General features: G+C 40.4%; 2 protein-coding genes across 3 annotated transcripts in view; one reads left to right on the top strand and one right to left on the bottom strand.

Annotated features, from left to right (window-relative positions):
- The window catches only part of LOC145768624 (uncharacterized), a 40884-nt gene extending 34777 nt beyond the window's left edge, over positions 1-6107 (top strand). Inside the window, exons 37-48 of the mRNA XM_082580166.1 lie at positions 28-133; positions 536-739; positions 1010-1174; positions 1811-1879; positions 1988-2139; positions 2684-2827; positions 3167-3325; positions 3690-3887; positions 4072-4202; positions 4270-4403; positions 4743-4859; positions 5250-6107. Of these exons, the coding sequence (XP_082436292.1) occupies positions 28-133; positions 536-739; positions 1010-1174; positions 1811-1879; positions 1988-2139; positions 2684-2827; positions 3167-3325; positions 3690-3887; positions 4072-4202; positions 4270-4403; positions 4743-4859; positions 5250-5410 (1740 nt within the window). The 3' untranslated portion in view covers positions 5411-6107. The remainder of the gene's footprint in view (positions 1-27; positions 134-535; positions 740-1009; positions 1175-1810; positions 1880-1987; positions 2140-2683; positions 2828-3166; positions 3326-3689; positions 3888-4071; positions 4203-4269; positions 4404-4742; positions 4860-5249) is intronic.
- A 1306-nt stretch (positions 6108-7413) lies between these two features.
- LOC145768720 (uncharacterized) lies at positions 7414-17445 on the bottom strand. 2 transcript variants are annotated; one of them, XM_082580298.1, is made up of 7 exons: positions 17237-17445; positions 16310-16397; positions 11387-11451; positions 10825-10981; positions 10257-10407; positions 9498-9582; positions 7414-9022 (listed from the first exon to the last, which is right to left on the bottom strand). In XM_082580298.1, exons 1-7 carry the CDS (start codon positions 17315-17317, stop codon positions 8987-8989), a joined length of 663 nt encoding a protein of 220 aa, XP_082436424.1. In that variant the 5' UTR covers positions 17318-17445; the 3' UTR covers positions 7414-8986. The 2 variants fall into 2 exon arrangements, with proteins under 2 accessions (XP_082436424.1, XP_082436425.1); XM_082580299.1 differs by having other exon boundaries at positions 16310-16394.
- Positions 17446-17845: the final 400 nt, after the last annotated feature.

Raw genomic sequence — 17845 nt, 5'->3', positions numbered from 1 at the left:
TGTAGTGAAATATTTTCCTCTCGCTAGGAACCCGAAGTGGCCGTTTCGCCAACGTCTGAAACGGAGTACAAGCTGGACGACTACAAATGCGATCATTACTTCAACGAAGCTTTTCAAATGGCCACAGCTGCTGGTAATTTTTTGTTTGTTTTCAATGCTTCTATCATTTACTTCAGTTCTGTCTTATTCTCCACTGGTAAAAATGTGATTTTTCATCGCTTCAACGTAGCCAGACGGCAATGGAAAACAAAACTACAAATAAAAACAACAATTAATTCAGGCGACAAGCCATGCTCAATCCACAAAGTATTTCAATTTTTTTTTGGGTCTCGTCAGCATGACATGGTCGCCCGAAAGGCTGGATTGCTGGTCGATGACGCTATTTGAGATGTGAATTTTATTAAAGCAGGTTGTTGTTCCCCACCTACATGTCGTGGATCAGTTGTACTTATTTTATACTTAACTACTTATACTTGTTCACATTCTGTTACAGTAAATATTGTAAAAAAAATAGAAAAAGATATTCGTAACACAGGTGACTTCCATGTATCGAAACTATCCTGCCAGTATCTCGCTATTTATCACAACTCCCACTCTACATCCACATTGCTCTCTCTTCCATCCGCCTCCCACTCCTTTTCCATCGGAATCACACTGAGGACGAGTAGCCATGTCAACATGAGAGCTTGCCTGAAGAACATAGCTAGAGCAAGGAAGAAGGAACCTCAGAAAGGATTTGGTAAACCTCGATTTACAACTTTCAATGTATTTGTCGCTTCGTGGTCCAAAATACATATTATACATGATACCGTAGCTTTTTCATTATTAAACCAACCATGCCACTGCTGGCAGATGGTATCTATGTATTTTTCACACTAATCGCTTATAAGTCTTCAATTGCCAAAATAACTTACGCTTTTTGATACCAGAAGAATTCACATTCATGTAAATTTTTATGCGTATCTGAGATCAGTAAAAATGTAATTTTTTTATTTCTTACACGCCCAAGACTCAAATCAGCAGTGCTACATCAAAGCCCTCGAAGACATGCTTGTGCGAACTCAACCTTATCACGTGATATCGTCCATGCGTGACCACGAAAGGTATATGACCACAATTTCCTCAAAGCTTCCACCTGATTGGACAGTTTGTATCGTGTCATCTTTGCAAAGAGGTATTTCTATTTTGACTATTGCAAAGAAATTACTGTTTTAGGCTTTAAGCAAACAATGTCAGGACATTTTCGATATTCCATCACATCAAGGATTGTTAGGGTTGGATGTGCACCAACAGTGAGTCATACATCGATCAAGAAAATCTGCTGATTCAGCAACTTATTTCGTATGCAACGACTGTAATCCGCTGATTACTGATCCACCGATAAGTTTTGCGCAAGCTAATTTTCGATAAACTAATTTGCCGCAAAGAAGATCCACTGTTGGTTCATCCAACCCTAAACGAAGTAATTTGTATTCACGGATTGAAAGCTTGCTTTAAACCTCAATGTCCACATTTTTCATGCTTGGAAACATCTTTTTTTAGTCGTATCCCAGCCAGCAAATCGGTCTTTTTTGTTTAAACGTCTGCAGACGTTAGGTCGACAAAGGGCTGGACAAACGTTGAATGAAAAAATCACCTTGCTGGCTCTGACAGCGGTGTCAAACACAAATACCCCTCCAGCCATGCAGACACCGTCTTTCACTAAACCTGTACTGTATTCACTTGTGTTGTGACGTCATCTCATTTGATATCAAGGCATTGACATTCAACCGGCTCAATAATTCTTGATTCTAACAATTCATTTCCGTAGGAAAAGTCAACCAACTAATGATCACCAGACTACGACGAGAAAGAAACCCACTGCATCTTCAAACCCAAGGTATTTTTGATCGCTTTCATTTCTATACAAGTAACCTAATGTCGTACTTCCCTACGTTTAACCTTGACATTACACAAACTGATTAGAGATTTTTTGTTGCTGCTTCAGACTCCCCGGTACTGGCTATGCTACGCAAGCTCGAATATCTGCTAGAATGCAACATCAAAGGAATGCAGACCACCAACAAATCCTTATGGTGGACGCAACGCAAAGCCGCCAACAAAGCAATGGACGACTTCGTTAAAGAGTTTGAACATAAAGTAATGAAGTTGTTTTAGCTGAAAAAGTTTTTTAATATTACACTGCTGTTACGTTTTTGTATGGTAACAGAAAATCAAATCACGATTTTTATGCTGTTCATTTAATGGATATTTTTATGCCACATAAATGTAGTTTACACCAATAAGTATATCAGCATTCCATCCATCAAGAGCGAACACATGGGCACACCGGTTCTGTCTACAACACAATCTCCATTGATAACGATTATTATCTTACATAATTTTTACACTTTTGGTCTTGAAGTTCCTAATGAAGTTAAAATTTATCGTCAAATGTAATAAAATGGGTTAATCAACGTGAAACGTTTTACAACCCCTGCTTTAGATCATCCAAGTTCGCACGACCAGTTAAACACAGTTATTTTGATCACAAGAACAAGATGTGAAATATGCACAAAACCCGGCAAACGCTTTTTTGTTCATTTCGCTTATATCTTTGGTAAAAAATGTGTTTCCTGCATCGAGTTTTCCAGGCTGTGTGATGTAAAACCAGTTTTGTGCAAACACTTTCCTTGCTTTCCAGCTATTTGGATGTCATCGTGGAGTGCTCCTTGGATCTCCTCTTGATAAAGACTGCAAGAAAGAGTTGAACAGATGCACAGAGTTAGTTACAAATACCATAAACAAAGCTTTTCCAACTGCTGATGTCTCTAAGGATATGGCAGAGGTAAGTTACAACTGAAGCAAAAACACGGTAATGATTTTGAAACGTGATATTGTAGGTCCAATATTTTCATGAGTGTGCTAATAAATTACTTGAAACTACCTGTATCTAAATTCTTTCAACTTTAAGCAGAGATAGATTTTTGCTAACTAGGGTTTTTTACGCACGTTCTTATTAGTGGCCTGGTTATTCGCTGTAAAAATGCCATGAAATTACTGTACCAGCTGTGTGAAATTAAGTGGGCACTTCGCTCAAACAAAGCGAAAGCAATTCATTTTTAAGTTATTTGTCTTAAATTTATGAAATATTTCTTCGTTACTGTAGTACATTTTATTTTCATAGATTTTCCTTCAAATTTGGAAAGATTTATCTCCTAAAGATAAATGTGACGTCATCCTGCTACTGCTCCACCGCGCCAACTGCCGGCCGAGTGAAGCGCAACTTGCGGAAATCACTCAGGCTTTCGAACAGTTTTCCAACCACTTCGATGGCCACAGCTGCGTGAGTCGCTTTAATTTTCCAGCTTCTCTACACTTTGAAAATCTACTGATCAAATCGCAGAAAAGCAGAAAATTTCAAGATGCTTGTTTTTGTTTTTTTATCTGGCTGAGTCAATAAATCTTTTTATTTCCATTGAATACCGTCTTGCAAACATTTCGTTGTGCGTGGCAGCAGCTCATCGAGAACAGATTTTATGATGATGACATGAAAAGTTTAATAACTAGCTGGTTATCTATTTTCGGTAAAATATCTCAAATAACAAAAAATGTAACATCAACATTTTTTACAAATTGTGCTTTACTACTTTCAAATTCTTGGTTTGATAATGTTCCAAATTAATTTTCAAAACTTGTCTGAATTCCAGAAACTTGGTCATGTAGTCCTGATTCTCGACAAAGAACTTCAGGCGCTCCCAGTGGAGAGTATGCAGACATTGCATCAGCACTCGGTGTCGCGCATGCCCTCGCTTGATTTGTTGCTTTGGCAACTGGGCTTGCGCTCCGCAGATGCGCCGCACTGCCAGGCCGACTTGAGAAAAACTTCATATGTAGTCAATCCAAAGGTAGTTTTTGTCAGTTACTTTAGAATTTGGATAAACATTACTTGACAGACCTTTTTCTTCGTTCAGTACAATTAAATATTCAACCAAGACAATGTTTAGCTAAAGTGCATTGAATTTCTGTGTGTCGCGATTTAAATGTTAGCTTAGCCTGCAATTTCATGATCCTAAGTTACATATGGTTTAGGGGGATCTGATGAAAACTGAAGACCGTTTTGCTGATTGGTTAAAATCCATCCCATCATGGAGTGGCGTGATGTCGCGTTATCCAACCAAGGAACAGTGGTTGTCTTACTTGACCGACAGTCACCTTTTTCTGTAAGTCCTTTTCTGTTTTAATGTTTTGAACCTGAACCAAGTTCACTCACGGTCATCCTGCATTCAGGTTTTGCGGTCATGGCTCAGGGTCGAATTTCATGAATCGAGAGTTGATCGCTCGCCGTCGTTCTTGCGCATGCGCGTTGCTGATGGGTTGTAGCAGTGGCAAGTTGACTGAAAAGGGCATCACTGAACCAGACGGTAAAAATTTGCGAAGCTTTTCTAATTACCTCGTTTTCTTTTGACAAATGCTTCAAAGAACATTCTAACTTTGCTTAATATTGTCGTATTTTCTATATACCTAATAATGTTGTACAAAAAAAGCCAAATAAAAAATTACATCAATGCTGACAAGGAAAGTCGACAACCATACTGCTAGTTATGGTGCTGATACACATGACTGTCCTAATGACTGTTGGATTTACGTTATCGATACGATAAAATCTGTTAACTTGGAGCAATAGATTTTCCATGCCGTAATTTCCCACTGCGATGCATCATGACAGAAGTTGTTTTTAAGTAATACGGTTATCTTTCCAGGAACCGCTGTGTCATACATGGTATCTGGCTCACCATGCGTTTTGTCCTGTCTTTGGCAAGTCACAGACAAAGACATCGACAGATATTTGGTCAAGTGCTTGTTAGAATGGACAAAAGGTAGGTTTTCGACGAAGGACGCTTGTATAATATGGATGGCCTGCCTTATGGTTAGTCAGCAAAGTGATGTTGGTACTACAACACCGCGAGATTTCGAAAATTATCGCTGGTCTTCAGCGTTAGGTTAATTTTATGTTATCGTGCGCTTGAGTAAAGTTTTTGACTTTTAATCTTGTGAATACTTATTTTTTAACGTATCCATCGTATGCCTTCATTTCTAATTCTTACCAAAACCTCAGTTGTAACGCCAAGGTTAGGAATGCGATCAGCAGCTTTTCAACCAGAAGATCAGTATTCTTTTTTTATATTGATTTTACGTCTGCAGACGTTAAAAAGTTCTGGTTTACTGCCTGGTTAGTACCATTACATAATGTCTATGTTTTCGTTTAGAAACCTCACTGACCGACGTCATACGTAACGCAGAAGTTGCTTGCAAGTTGCCAAGGTTGAATGGTTCAGCTTGTGTATTGTACGGACTTCCAGTTCTATGCACACAGTCAGCAGATCAAATGATCGACTCCTTACCACAGCACTTTAAAGATCTTTTATGATGCGAGAAGTAAAATGTATTTTCTTGGTACAGCACTGCCTTGTTTGAGAATAACAAGATTTTTTTTTTTGTTTGTCCAACTTCAGTTGCAAAGGTAAATCTGAGTGAAGTGGCTGCTTTTCGAGCCGGTCGGTTAGTGCATGTCAGATGTTGTTTCTGCGCAAAGATGTTAGATTTGGTGCATTATAACGCTTCCTGTTTTTTCTAGTAATATGTTAGGTTTTTGTCGTAACTTTTGAATGCGATATAAAAGTGGAACATTCGCTGACCTTTTCAGAGGAATGACGTTTGTCACGCAGCACAGTCATTCATGATGAAAATGTTTCGAGCTTCTTGGAGTGAATACATCATTCGATTTAACTGTTATGCTTTTACTGCTCGAATCCGGCGAATTTGAGCTGAACGGGACGCCAAAAAACATGTTCAAATTAATCCTTTTTGCCGATTGATTTGCTGACTGTAATGTCAAGACCAGTGTATTCAAATCGGGTTCGATAACTGGAAAAGATTTTCAAAGCTCGGTTCGTCTTCAATTGGCCGGATGCATCAACATCACTTCATGTACGGCATGGCGGTCATTGTTAAGACTTTTTTACTCGTTGTCATCTTGTGCAACTTATCATTCTTATACAAGAAAGGTCAAATTCCCGTTTCTGCGTTTTCTCTTAAAATTTAAATACAAGCTTTTGTTTTCGGCACCGGCTTAATGGATGCTAAGGTACAGTGCTGCAGTGCGTAGACCAGTCTACTAGACCTGTTTCTATTGGTTTCATTGCAGATAGCCAATATCGGTGGCGTATTCTCCATGCACTGCATGCCTTACAATTCTGATGAAATCAGAAATCTTTCAGAAGCAATGAATTTATGCGTAGAAATTGAAAATGTTGATAGCAGAACCACCTCGCTCTTTTAATTTCAATAGTCGAAACAACTGTTCGTTTTCTAAATTTGGAAACTTTGCTGACCCTGGCAACTCTGCATGCTGAGACGAGCTCCGCATGCGTTGATAATACAATTTGCCTATTCGCCGCTCTTTTACAACAACGTGGCGCATATGGAACCAAGGCATGCAGATTTAAAATTGCATGCAAAACAAAAATTGCAAAACGATCTCGAGACAGAGTTGCCAGATTGGTATTTTTAAGGCCAAAAATCTCAGAAATTCGGGGTTTTTAAAAAGTGTTTGGCCGGACTATTTTTGTTTGGACGCTTGGTCTCTTTTAATTTTCCGATTGGCATTTGTTTGGCCTTTTTTCTTTTGGTCCTCATAGTTTAAGTCCTTGCGGTTTTCTACTGTAGATAGTATGATATACTTGAGACCTAAGCACAGAGCACAGCAGTTTAAAAGATCATCAAGAAAACGGGTCGGGTGTATGCTGAAGGCCATACACCGCTGCATAGCGCTTCAAGTCCACTTTCCTGCAGTGCAGGATAAAGATATAAAATTAAGACATGGATTCATGGTGTGTTCCAAACCTCATTTTTTGCAAAACAGCTCAAACAATTATCAGCTAAGTAAAAAAAAAAAAAAAAGTAAGGCTCAGATTGCAAGAAAAGCTATAAAACCTAAGGCAAATTTTCCTGGGAGGGCATGCCCCCAGACCCCCCTACACTGGCTATGACCCTCCTTCTATTGCATGCCTACGAAAATCAACCAGGATACGCCACTGGCCTATATTATATTTAATCTCCGCTTGAGAAAACTTTCTTGGTTATGAAGCTTAAAGTAGCATACTTAAGACTAAGAGTTCAGACCTTAAACCCTGCTGCAGGGATAGTCACAGAAGGTTCGCGTATAGCCTACTTGAACTTTGTAAGCATGTGCTAATTAGGGAACTGCGTTCCAACAGCTAGTGCAAACCGCTATTGCCGCAGCGAACTCGCAGCATCCGGCTAAAACAGATCTTCAGTTTCTATTTTGTGAAGTAAATAACGTGTTGGCTACTTGGCTCGTCGCGGCATTCCAGGAATCCAGCAGGATACTTGCCAAAATTGCAATTAAAACAAGATAAAGATTTTATTACCGCTGTACAAAATTTCTAAATATGATACGCTTAAAAATCGAACACTTCATTAAAGAATCACTGACGTCTTTTCATAGTTGTAAATATCAGTTCACTGTCAATTGCAGTAACTTGTTAGAGCAAAGATAGTCAAATACGAAGCAAAGGAAATGCAGCCCATGTTTTTTCATAGTCCAATAATACAAAAATAACCATGTTTGCCTGCCAAAACATTTTAACGAAAGCGTTCAAGGTAGGGGAGAGTGGGGCTAGTCGGAAAGATTTTTTTTTAAAGTGAAATTTAAAACAATTGGTGCATAACCTGACAACTTGAAGTGGCTTAAATTATCATCTATGGTGTCCTCTATCATACAACCAAAAATAAGTATTGAGTCAATTCAGCTTTTAATGAAAATTTAAAATAAACAAACATACAATTGATTTTTCAACTAACCCCATGCCTGGGGTTAGTTGAAAAACGTCAGTTTAATGCCCACTAATGAACTGGATACTCTTTTTTCATCCAACAAACATTTACATGGGGTTGTAAGCAAATATGTTTACTTGCTTTAACATCAAAATGCAATGAATTCTACCTCTAATCACCGTAAAAACATTTTTAATAAACGCATTGTTAAAACTTGTAATGCCGCATATATAGCACTTTCCAAGTTATTCAAATTAAAATTTCACAATGTATGTCTGCTTAAAACAAGTACATTGGAGCTTATACTACTTATTATCATACCACGACAATATACTCGTAACATACTACATAGTCATACCGCTATCAAAACATTTTCCAACTAGCCCCACCCACTATTTTCCAACTAGCCCCATTAGCATATGACAAACTGTTTTCCTAAAATATTCAAGCATAGTGCATTGGACTAAAATTTGTTTGTTTCTTAGTGTTGTAAAACACCTATAGCTGACACACACCAAAAAACTTGTGCCTATCTTTAACGATATCGACGCATAAGATGTTTTTTAATACGCCAAAAAATTTACTTCGAAAGTAAGAAAACACAAAAATGTCAGCCAAACAAACATACCTTGACTCAACAAATCGAAACTAACATGGATTATGTGTTTTTATAAACTACTTCACATGTTGGCAGTAAATATTTAAAAAAGTTATCGAGAGTTAAAAAAATGATCATTTTTCAACTAACCCCGCCTTCCAACTAACCCCACTCTCCCCTACAGTTAACGCAGTATTTGTCTCCCTATAAGTCCACAGATATTATGTTGCTTTTATGTTCAGGAAGGATATCAAATCGTTTGCTTGCAACAACTTTTCTATTGCTGTGGCCTATCTAGACCAGAGACTTTGATCATACGTAATGGAAATATTTTCACACAAGTTTAGGGCAATTAATTTTACTAGGCCTACTACCAAGAATAGAAATTAGACGATTTCCAAATAAAGTGGCCTATAAATTTATAAAAACATGAATAGCTTATCAAGATCAGCAAAACAATGATTTTATAAGACCTTAAATTTGATAAGAAATGTATACAGAAAAACAAGAAAATCAGTTGAGCTTTTTGGTTAGAGATCTCAAACTTTTTTATCGTCTTCGACTTTTGCTTTTAGATGGTGAAAGCTGAAATACAAGAATAGTCAAAAACAATGAACTGGCCGTTATTGTGAAGCGACTACAATAGATGGAAAAGTCTTTAACTACTGGTAGCTTCCAGAAAGTTGATCTTAGCTTTTCAATACAGCAGTAGCGTATTTCCACTTTCCAGTTGTCAATAGTTATGTGCATACGTTATAATCTCATGCTTAAAAGTGCACAACCTCACCCATTCATGGAGGATTAAAAAGTTAAATTTATGGTTTAACTATGTAGAAGCTTCAAAAAATATTGTTATAACACGAAAGTTACTTCTACTGTATTTGTGGTCATTTTAAATTGTTTATAAACAGTAAGAGTAGGCCTATAGTTATCAGTTTTAAAAAAGTGGCCGAGCTCACTTTTGTTAACGGTAGCAGCTGATAGGACAATTTTAAATATTTTTTAACAAGTAAAAATTTCAACAACAACAATATAATTTAAAAAATTGTAATAGCCTTACTTGTCTAATATCTCCCCGTTCTCTTGAATCACCAATAGCTCTTTCTTGGAAAAAATCTTGAGGATATTGGTTCCCAGCATCGTTTCTGCAACGCAAACGAGTCGATGAGATAAAGCAGGCAGAGAGGAGTGGACAGACAAAACAAAAGTGTAACGAAATTAGTTCCACGCCGGGAGTGGATTTCATCAAACAAACTTATTTGTGTGCATGGACATGAGAGAAAATGACTGTCATTTTATCTGTATTGAAATTTCAATGTAACCTACGTATTGAAATGTTCGCTCTGATGTGGGCTTGTCGTATTAAATTAAGAGCCTGCTGCGATTAGCTTGCATTGATACACAGTAGCCTAAGCTAAGCTTTTGGGTTTAGGATTTTCGGTTATTTAGGCTACATGTTGTTATTGTTAGCAGTTTACAAGAATATCATTTTCAAAAGTAGACCTACTGTAAGCTTATAAAAATCTTTAAATAAAAAACACCAGGTTACGATAAGGCGTGAGTAGGCTACTGAGTAGGCTATGCGTGGTCAAACTTAATGCAATGTAAATTAACGGAATGCCAAAAGGTCTCATTATAATTTCATTGTAGATTGAGTTAATCTCACAATTCCCCGCTTTTTACTTTCTGAGCAGAGTCTGGTTAATTTAATGGATGCACAATACCTGTGGACGCCTATTGGCTGTTTTACAGTAGTCTATTGTAGGCTATATGGCATGTTAGAAAAACTTTTCAATCAAAAAAATTATCCCCGATTTGCCTTCTGATGGGAGGAAGAACTCTTCCCGCAGCATCATAATAATGGTTGTGCACGGATCCATCCGCTTCTCCTGCTTGTCGTCGCTGAAGAGTCTGTGTCATCATCCATTGTTGCATTTGCGCGTTTTGAATGAGCATTAACTCCATCAAATCTTGAAAAAGTAATCCAAAAATAACATTACCGAATCTAGAATGTGTGGACACTTGTTGTAGGTTATGATTTTTATCGGTGTGAAATGTATTGAAGGTGAAAGCCATTTAAATGTCTTTTTGAGATTTGAACTCTCATCATACATTCTGAGAAATGAGTTGATAGGCTACTGTGGTAGAGCCTATGTTTTATCTGGCCTAACTGATCTAAGTTAGTTACTATAGGCCTTCATACAATAACAATGAGTCACAATAGGGTTAGCCTATGTGGTTTGTTTATTGGCAAAAATGGCTTTTCTAAATTAAACTTAGCAACCATCGTTCAGGTTGTGAATTTCGTTCTGTAAATAAGTTCAAACTATTAACTCAAATATAGCATCACTATATAGCTCCATCTAGCCATTTGTTTTTCTCGCCACCTTTCTTTGTGTTTCCAGTTTTATTCCAAAGACTTTCATCCATCCAAGGAAGATACGTATCTTCTTTTCTAGGCCGATGATCACGAGCAGACAAAGGTGGGAGAGATACAGAATAATGTCGACGTGGATAATTGGTTCCCCCATTCCCAAGTTCCTCCTGAATTTGATTTTTTTTGTTTATTTATCTTGCTATTGATCGAACTGATATCTGTTTATTACCCAAATAAAAAGAAAAAAAAAGCGTTTTAAAAATTACAAGATGAGATATTGTTCAAAAAGTAGAAAAGTATATTTTCGAATAATTCACATTGTAGACCTTAGAAATAATGCTAACATAGCCTACTTGCACACTTGAAATGCCAGTTTAATAAGACAATCAAACTTCATCGAGTAAAGTTTTAAGTATTTTGGAGCAACTTACAATGTTGTCGTTGGGATAGCCTACTACTGCATTATGTGTTTTCAGCAACGGTGAGTAAGTACAAGAAACATCATTGGTTAAAAAAAGATTTATGATGACAAGTATAAATGTTTTTCCAGCTTAGTGATGGCCTTAACTTACCCAGAGCTTTTGAAGCAGTTCATTTCTTCTGTCAATTTTTCTATGGAACCTATCTCTTCTTCTTTCTGCAAGACAATAATTTTTTCTCATATTCAGCTAACTTCGTGGTCTGAATAGAGATTAACATCTTAGTAAACCATATAGCTCACCAACCGCAAGCTATTAAAGTAAATATTGGTTGGGCATAACAACGGAGTTTAGAAACTATTGTTTGGCATATGATACGTTTGACGGTTTGATTGATGGATTGATTGTAGAAATAAAAATTTAGTTTGTTTTGAATGAACACACTGTTTTTACATATATAGGCTATTACTATGGTGCAAATCAAAACATATTGAAGTATGTACGCTTGATTCTAAGCATTTGTGTTTTTTAAAAAAGTAAATGTTGAACAATGGAGTCCGGTGTGTTGTTAACTTGCTATGATAGCAGGTTCTTAACTATAACCTAAAAGAATGTGGCTTTATGACCTCAATCTTTTTACAAAAACTGTTTAAAAACACAAACTTGCTGTACCCAACCACGTATAGGTCTACATAAAACGAGATGATATTACATTATATATTATATAGATGATAGGGTGATTCTCAGTCTGAGCATTTTAATATAGGCTACTTGCTTAGAGATGTTTTCACTGCTTATCTATCACATTAACATTGTTGATTATCATTAACATAGGCCTACTTGAGTGAAGCATGATTTTTACAACCAATCGATCATAGTGAAATATTATTACCAGTGGTGTTTCGTTTGGGTTATGCCAAGCGTGGCAACTTTAATACAAAGGGGTCCCTACCGTATTTTCATTTCAAAGGCTGTATAATCTTTTCAAACACATATAAGCAAAATAAAGGCGTACATCTTGCTCACAAAAGAGGTATTTTTCCCCTGTCAGCCCTTGCTTGTAAGTAACACCAATCCAACCAACAAACCACTCTTCTTTTACATTGATTCAAAGTCTGCAGACGATAAATCAATGAAAACACCAGTCAATTTTACAACCTCTTGACAACGGTCTGTATTTTAAAAAAAAGGTCATATGCCTCTGAGCTTAACCTCTCTATTATAAAATGCCAATGCAATCCCTCTGACAACATTTCGACTCAAGGGTATATTGAAAGTGGTTCACTTGCTCCATGAACACTTTTGTGATCTACTTATGAGTGGCTGTGAAAAGAAGCAAGCTTTGTGTCACGTAAACCTTGATTGATAAAAAGTGCAATATCAGAGGCTAACTTGGGCCTTGTACCAATGACATCTCCGGGCCCACAAAACAAGACAAAGCTAAATAAATGCACTATAACAAAAACATACTTTACGTTTTTTTTAGCATCCGAGCCTGCCGGAAAATTTTTGGGCCTCTAACCTTATTCCGGATCGGGGTCCAAAAATACTCCCTTGACCCATTGTCAAAGCTAGTGGTGAGACTAATGAGACTGTTCAGCGCAGGGTGGGTAGGAAAATGCCCTTTTCAGGGCACGGCAGTGCTCGCACTGTCGAAAAGTACCGACGACCCACCGTACTGCAGCTGAACACCGAGGGCATCACGGCCAGCAAGCTCAACATCATCGAGCACCTGGCCACCAAGCATCAAGCCCTCATCATCCTCCTCCAGGAGACTCACTGTACATCTGTGGATAAGTTGGTAATAACCAACTTCACACTCGCAGGCGCAACCTGCAGCAGGAAACACGGCCTCGCCACGTTTGTCCATGACCGGCTGAGCTGGTCCTTGGTTGACCAATCCCAAGCTCAATCGGAGATCGAGTGGCTTTGTGTAGATGTAGCAGGCTACAACATCGTCAATGTCTACAAGCCCCCACCTTCGCGGATAACATCAACAGCCATCCCAGTGTTCCCCCACCCCAGCCTCTATGCTGGCGATTTTAACTGCCACCACACTGACTGGGGATACAACTCCATCAACAACGACGGAGATAGTCTGGCCGCTTGGGCAACCAACAACAACCTCGCCCTCTTACACGATCCTAAGGGCGCACCGAGCTTCCACTCCGGTCGTTGGAACACTGGCACGAACCCAGACCTGGCTTTCGCAAGTGATGACCCCGATGATCGCCAGCCGGACAGACGTGTGTTAGAGAAGTTCCCAAGGTCTCAACACCGACCCTCGCTAATCACGGCCCCCTTGCTTGCCACACCTATTCCGAGCAAGCCTGTCAAGCGATGGAACTTCAGAAAGGCCGACTGGGAATACTACAGCTTCCTCACAAACGAAGCTACGCAGTACCTCCCATCCCCACACACCATCAAAGTGGATAAAGCCTACCAGGACTTCTGTGATGCAATCATATCTGCGGCAAAAGACTCCATCCCGCGAGGTCGACGGAAAAACTACATACCTTGCTGGGATGTGGAGTGCGACAGGCTTTACCGCGACTTCCTCCGTTCCCCCCAGGGTACCGCCACCACCAACTCAGCAACAGCCCTGCTGGCAAGATTGGATTCAAAGAGGAAGAAGCGCTGGACAGAAGCCATAGACTCAATCGACTTCACGCACTCCAGCCGCACAGCTTGGAGTACACTCAACAACCTCACTGGCAGATCACGTGCCTCTCGTCGCCAATGCCCCATTTCAGCAAATGCCATCGCCTCACAACTTGTGAAAAATGGAGTGCACAGAACGAGAGACCGTGAATCAGACAAGTCCGTCCTCAAGGAAATGACGCACCTCTGGAAGGTCCCAACACCTGTCGAGGGCAACATCTCTGGTGAGTTTACCCCAGAAGAATTTGCCTCCGCCCTCCAGCACCTAAAGCCAGGCAAATCCCCGGGCCTTGACCACCTATGCCCGGAACTAATACTCCAAGCTGCCCCCTCTATGAGGTCCTGGTTAAAAGAATTCCTTTCCTGCTGCTTGCGTCACCTGCGCATCCCAAGAATCTGGAGAAGAGCCCTAGTGGTTGCAGTCCCAAAGCCGAAGAAGCCCCCAGGGGATCCGAAGAGCTACCGCCCCATCTCTCTGCTCTGTATCCCCTTCAAGATACTCGAAAGACTTATCTACGCCCGTGTCGAACCGATAATAGACCCTCAGCTCCCTCGGGAACAAGCCGGCTTTCGCCACGGAAGATCAACTGTAGACCAGGTCACCCTGATGACCCAAGACATCGAGGACAGCTTCTCGGCAAAAAAGAAGGCTGGCGCCGTGTTTGTCGATCTCACGGCTGCCTACGACACTGTATGGCACAGCGGCCTTACCTGCAAACTACTCCGTCTCCTTCCTGACAGGCACATGGTCCATATGATTATGGAACTTGTGCAAAACCGCAGCTTTACCCTTTCCACCGGTAGCGGCCGACGAAGTAGACTACGTCGACTCAGGAACGGCGTCCCACAGGGCTCTGTCCTGGCTCCCCTCCTCTTTAACACTTACATCTATGACCTGCCTGACACCATCTCCAGGAAGTATGCTTATGCAGACGATCTGGCTCTCCTGCATCCAGCCGGAGATTGGCAGTCAATGGAGAGGAACCTAAGCCAGGACATGTCAACTATATCAACATATCTCCAGAAATGGAAGCTACAGCTCAGCAAGGCAAAGACAGTGTCGGCGGCCTTCCACCTAAACAACAAGGAAGCAAAACGTGAGATCAACATTACCACCGATGACGAACACCTCCCCTACTGCGCCGAACCCACCTACCTCGGCGTAACCCTGGACAGGTCACTCACGTACCGACGACACCTGGAGTCACTGCGCAAAAAACTATCTGCGCGCGTTGCACTTTTGAGGCGGCTGGCGGGTTCCGGCTGGGGAGCTGATGCGAAAACCCTTCGCACAGCTACCTTGGCCCTTGTCCATTCTACCGCTGAGTACTGCGCACCAGTGTGGTGCCGCAGCTCTCACACCCGCCACATTGACACCGCCATCAATGACGCACTACGCACTGTGACTGGATGCCTGCGTCCCACTCCAACGGACTGCCTTCCCATCCTTGCAGGCATCCAACCTGCTGAGCTTCGCCGTAAAGGAGCCATGATTTCCCTTGCTCGTCGCGCACTGGACCCCGACCACCTCCTCCACAGTACATTCCAGCGCCTACCTGGAGGACAGCAGCGACTGAAATCAAGACGCCCATTTGTGCCCGCCGCACGACAGCTTCTGAACAACGTTGAAGATCTTGGAATAAGTGCGGCACACTGGACGAACTACACATGGAACATGGAGTGGCAAAACAACACCTCCCGACTCCGTGATTTCCTACCCGACGTCGATCCCCACCCTCCGGGAATGTCCCTCGCAAGACTTGCGTGGGTCCGGCTTAACCGCCTACGAACCGGCGTCGGTCGCTTTCGTTCAGACATGTGCAAATGGGGCCTGGCTCCCTCACCGGGATGCGAGTGTGGCGCCACAGACCAGACAGTAGATCATGTCGTCCATGACTGCCCAATCCATCAACCACCACATGGAGCGCTTGGACTGAAGGCCCTGGATGACGAAACTGTCGAGTGGCTGATGACATCATGCCCAAACATATAGTCCAGAAGAACAGCTCATACGACGAAGAAGAAGAAAGCTAGTGGTCAGTCAATTTTTTATTTTGACTCAAGAATCTCAAGGATTTACTACATAAACTCTTTCTTGTTTATAAGACCGAAAAGAAACGATTCTTTGATTTTTGTTACATGACGATTAATTTACCAAGCCGTTTGTTCTATTTACGAACCATAAAAACTGAGTCTGTCTAAGTTTGTGATTTGATACAAGAGTCTCAGGATTGGCAGAAGCTTTTTGTGTTTTAACCAATGAAACAATTGTCACTCTCCGAACCTGTGTGACGTGACTGACGTCTCATAAGGCGTCATGCTATTGCAACACCCATCTCATCTCTATCTAGCCTGATCAACCATGCTATGATAAATCATATGTCAAAAAACACAAAAAAGTAAACTTATCGTCACCAGGTGGTAGTGGAGGAGTAGGTGTGTATTCGGGTGAGTACGACCTCCTGTGGTGGTAACGTCGTGGAGATCCGTTTGGCTTCAACTTCTGAAACATAAACGCGACCTTTTGAAGCGATGCAACCTACTGTTGGGTTACAAAAGCTAATTATGAGATTTTTGTAGTTGTCAAGTAACGGCTTGAACATTCGTCCGACTGCTTAGCTCAGTAGTTGCGCGCTCGACTCAAGATCACGCAATACTGGTTCGGCTCTCGAGATGAGCGCTTGAGCAACGCATTCCAAGGACTGCTCTTCATTCAGCGCCAACTAGTGGATGGAATATTTCCACTCAAAAACATTTCAACAAATGAAAACTTCACTCTGCCAATCTCGGTAACCGGCTCTGCGTCAAAATCCTCTACAGTATGCGAAACTACCCGGAATAACCTAACGGCTTTGTCAGTCCGAGGACAAAGATTCAAAAACCAAACCAACATATGAGCTAGCCTAAGAATAGTTTTGCTGTGATTTTCGACCTCGTTCTGTTTTGATTGTTGGGAATACCCTTTTTAAATCAAGTTTTGTTGTAAGAAACTACTGCAAGAGCGATATTGTTTCGAATCGTATGGTTAGTTAGCATGACCTAAACTAAAAGCATTTTTCCCGGGTTTGAAAAGCAAGGAGGATACTACTATGTTTACAGTAATATTTTTATGTGATTTGTAACTTTTAGGCTACAGGGCGATATACAAAGCACAAATTACATTGCAAATAAATACAAATGTTCCACTACCCCTGGAGTAATAGGCGTTGCAAAAAAGCTTTCATTTTAAGCGCCTGAGGTATTCTGGCATAGGCCTTGGTTAGAAGCAATCCGTCTGGCCAACAATGCTTCAGTTCTATTTCCAGGTCAGTTTAAAGTTAAAAACTTTCTATCAGCACCTACTTTGTCTATCATTCTCAACTTCAATCTGGTAAGATCATCCAACAAGCGAATGTCTTCTCCATATTCAGACTCGGTTGGCATGACTGAGCTGCAGATCAATGTCAATCACATAAATCCGTTTTGCAACTTGGTGCAGGAATCGGTATGCGAAGCAGAATTATATAGTTTACTAAAATATTGCTACTTATTTCTGGTATGCAAAACAAACTTAAAAAGCTGCAGGCCTATTTGTGAAACAAATGAACTATATTTGTATTAAAAACCGAAATACGCTTGTAGCCTACAGCATAATTTATTAAATGCGCTCTGATTTCCTTCATTGAAAAATATTGACGAAGTTTTGCCATGAATCAGACAAAAACATGTTGTTGATCAAAACCTGAAATACACATTACGTTTTACTTTCGGTGTTTTTTAGCAGCATGTTTTAAACTGACATTAAAGTCTGCACTCTCTTTCTTTTCCTTGTTTCGTCAAAAATGTAAGGCGTGCATTTTGTGGCTGCACCAATAAAAACATCTTAAAATAAACGTGTTTGTTCTGTGGCTTGTTCTGTTTCTAGTCTTTATTGGTTTTACATAATTATATGTAGGCTATATTACGATGGTG

This window comes from Aplidium turbinatum, chromosome 4 (assembly GCF_918807975.1).
Source record: "Aplidium turbinatum chromosome 4, kaAplTurb1.1, whole genome shotgun sequence".
NCBI classification, from domain to species: Eukaryota; Metazoa; Chordata; class Ascidiacea; order Aplousobranchia; family Polyclinidae; genus Aplidium; species Aplidium turbinatum.
This window is presented reverse-complemented; position numbering and strand designations above follow the sequence as displayed.

Excerpts from the sequence above, each read along its gene's own strand:
- LOC145768720 (XM_082580298.1), bottom strand. The coding sequence starts at position 17,317 with ATGCCAACCGAGTCTGAATATGGAGAAGACATTCGCTTGTTGGATGAT. Across the intron at positions 10,982-11,386 it reads AACTGCTTCAAAAGCTCTGG|GAGGAACTTGGGAATGGGGG; the intron begins GTAAGTTAAGGC and ends AATCAAATTCAG. Across the intron at positions 9,023-9,497 it reads AACGGGGAGATATTAGACAA|CTTTCACCATCTAAAAGCAA; the intron begins GTAAGGCTATTA and ends CTTGTATTTCAG.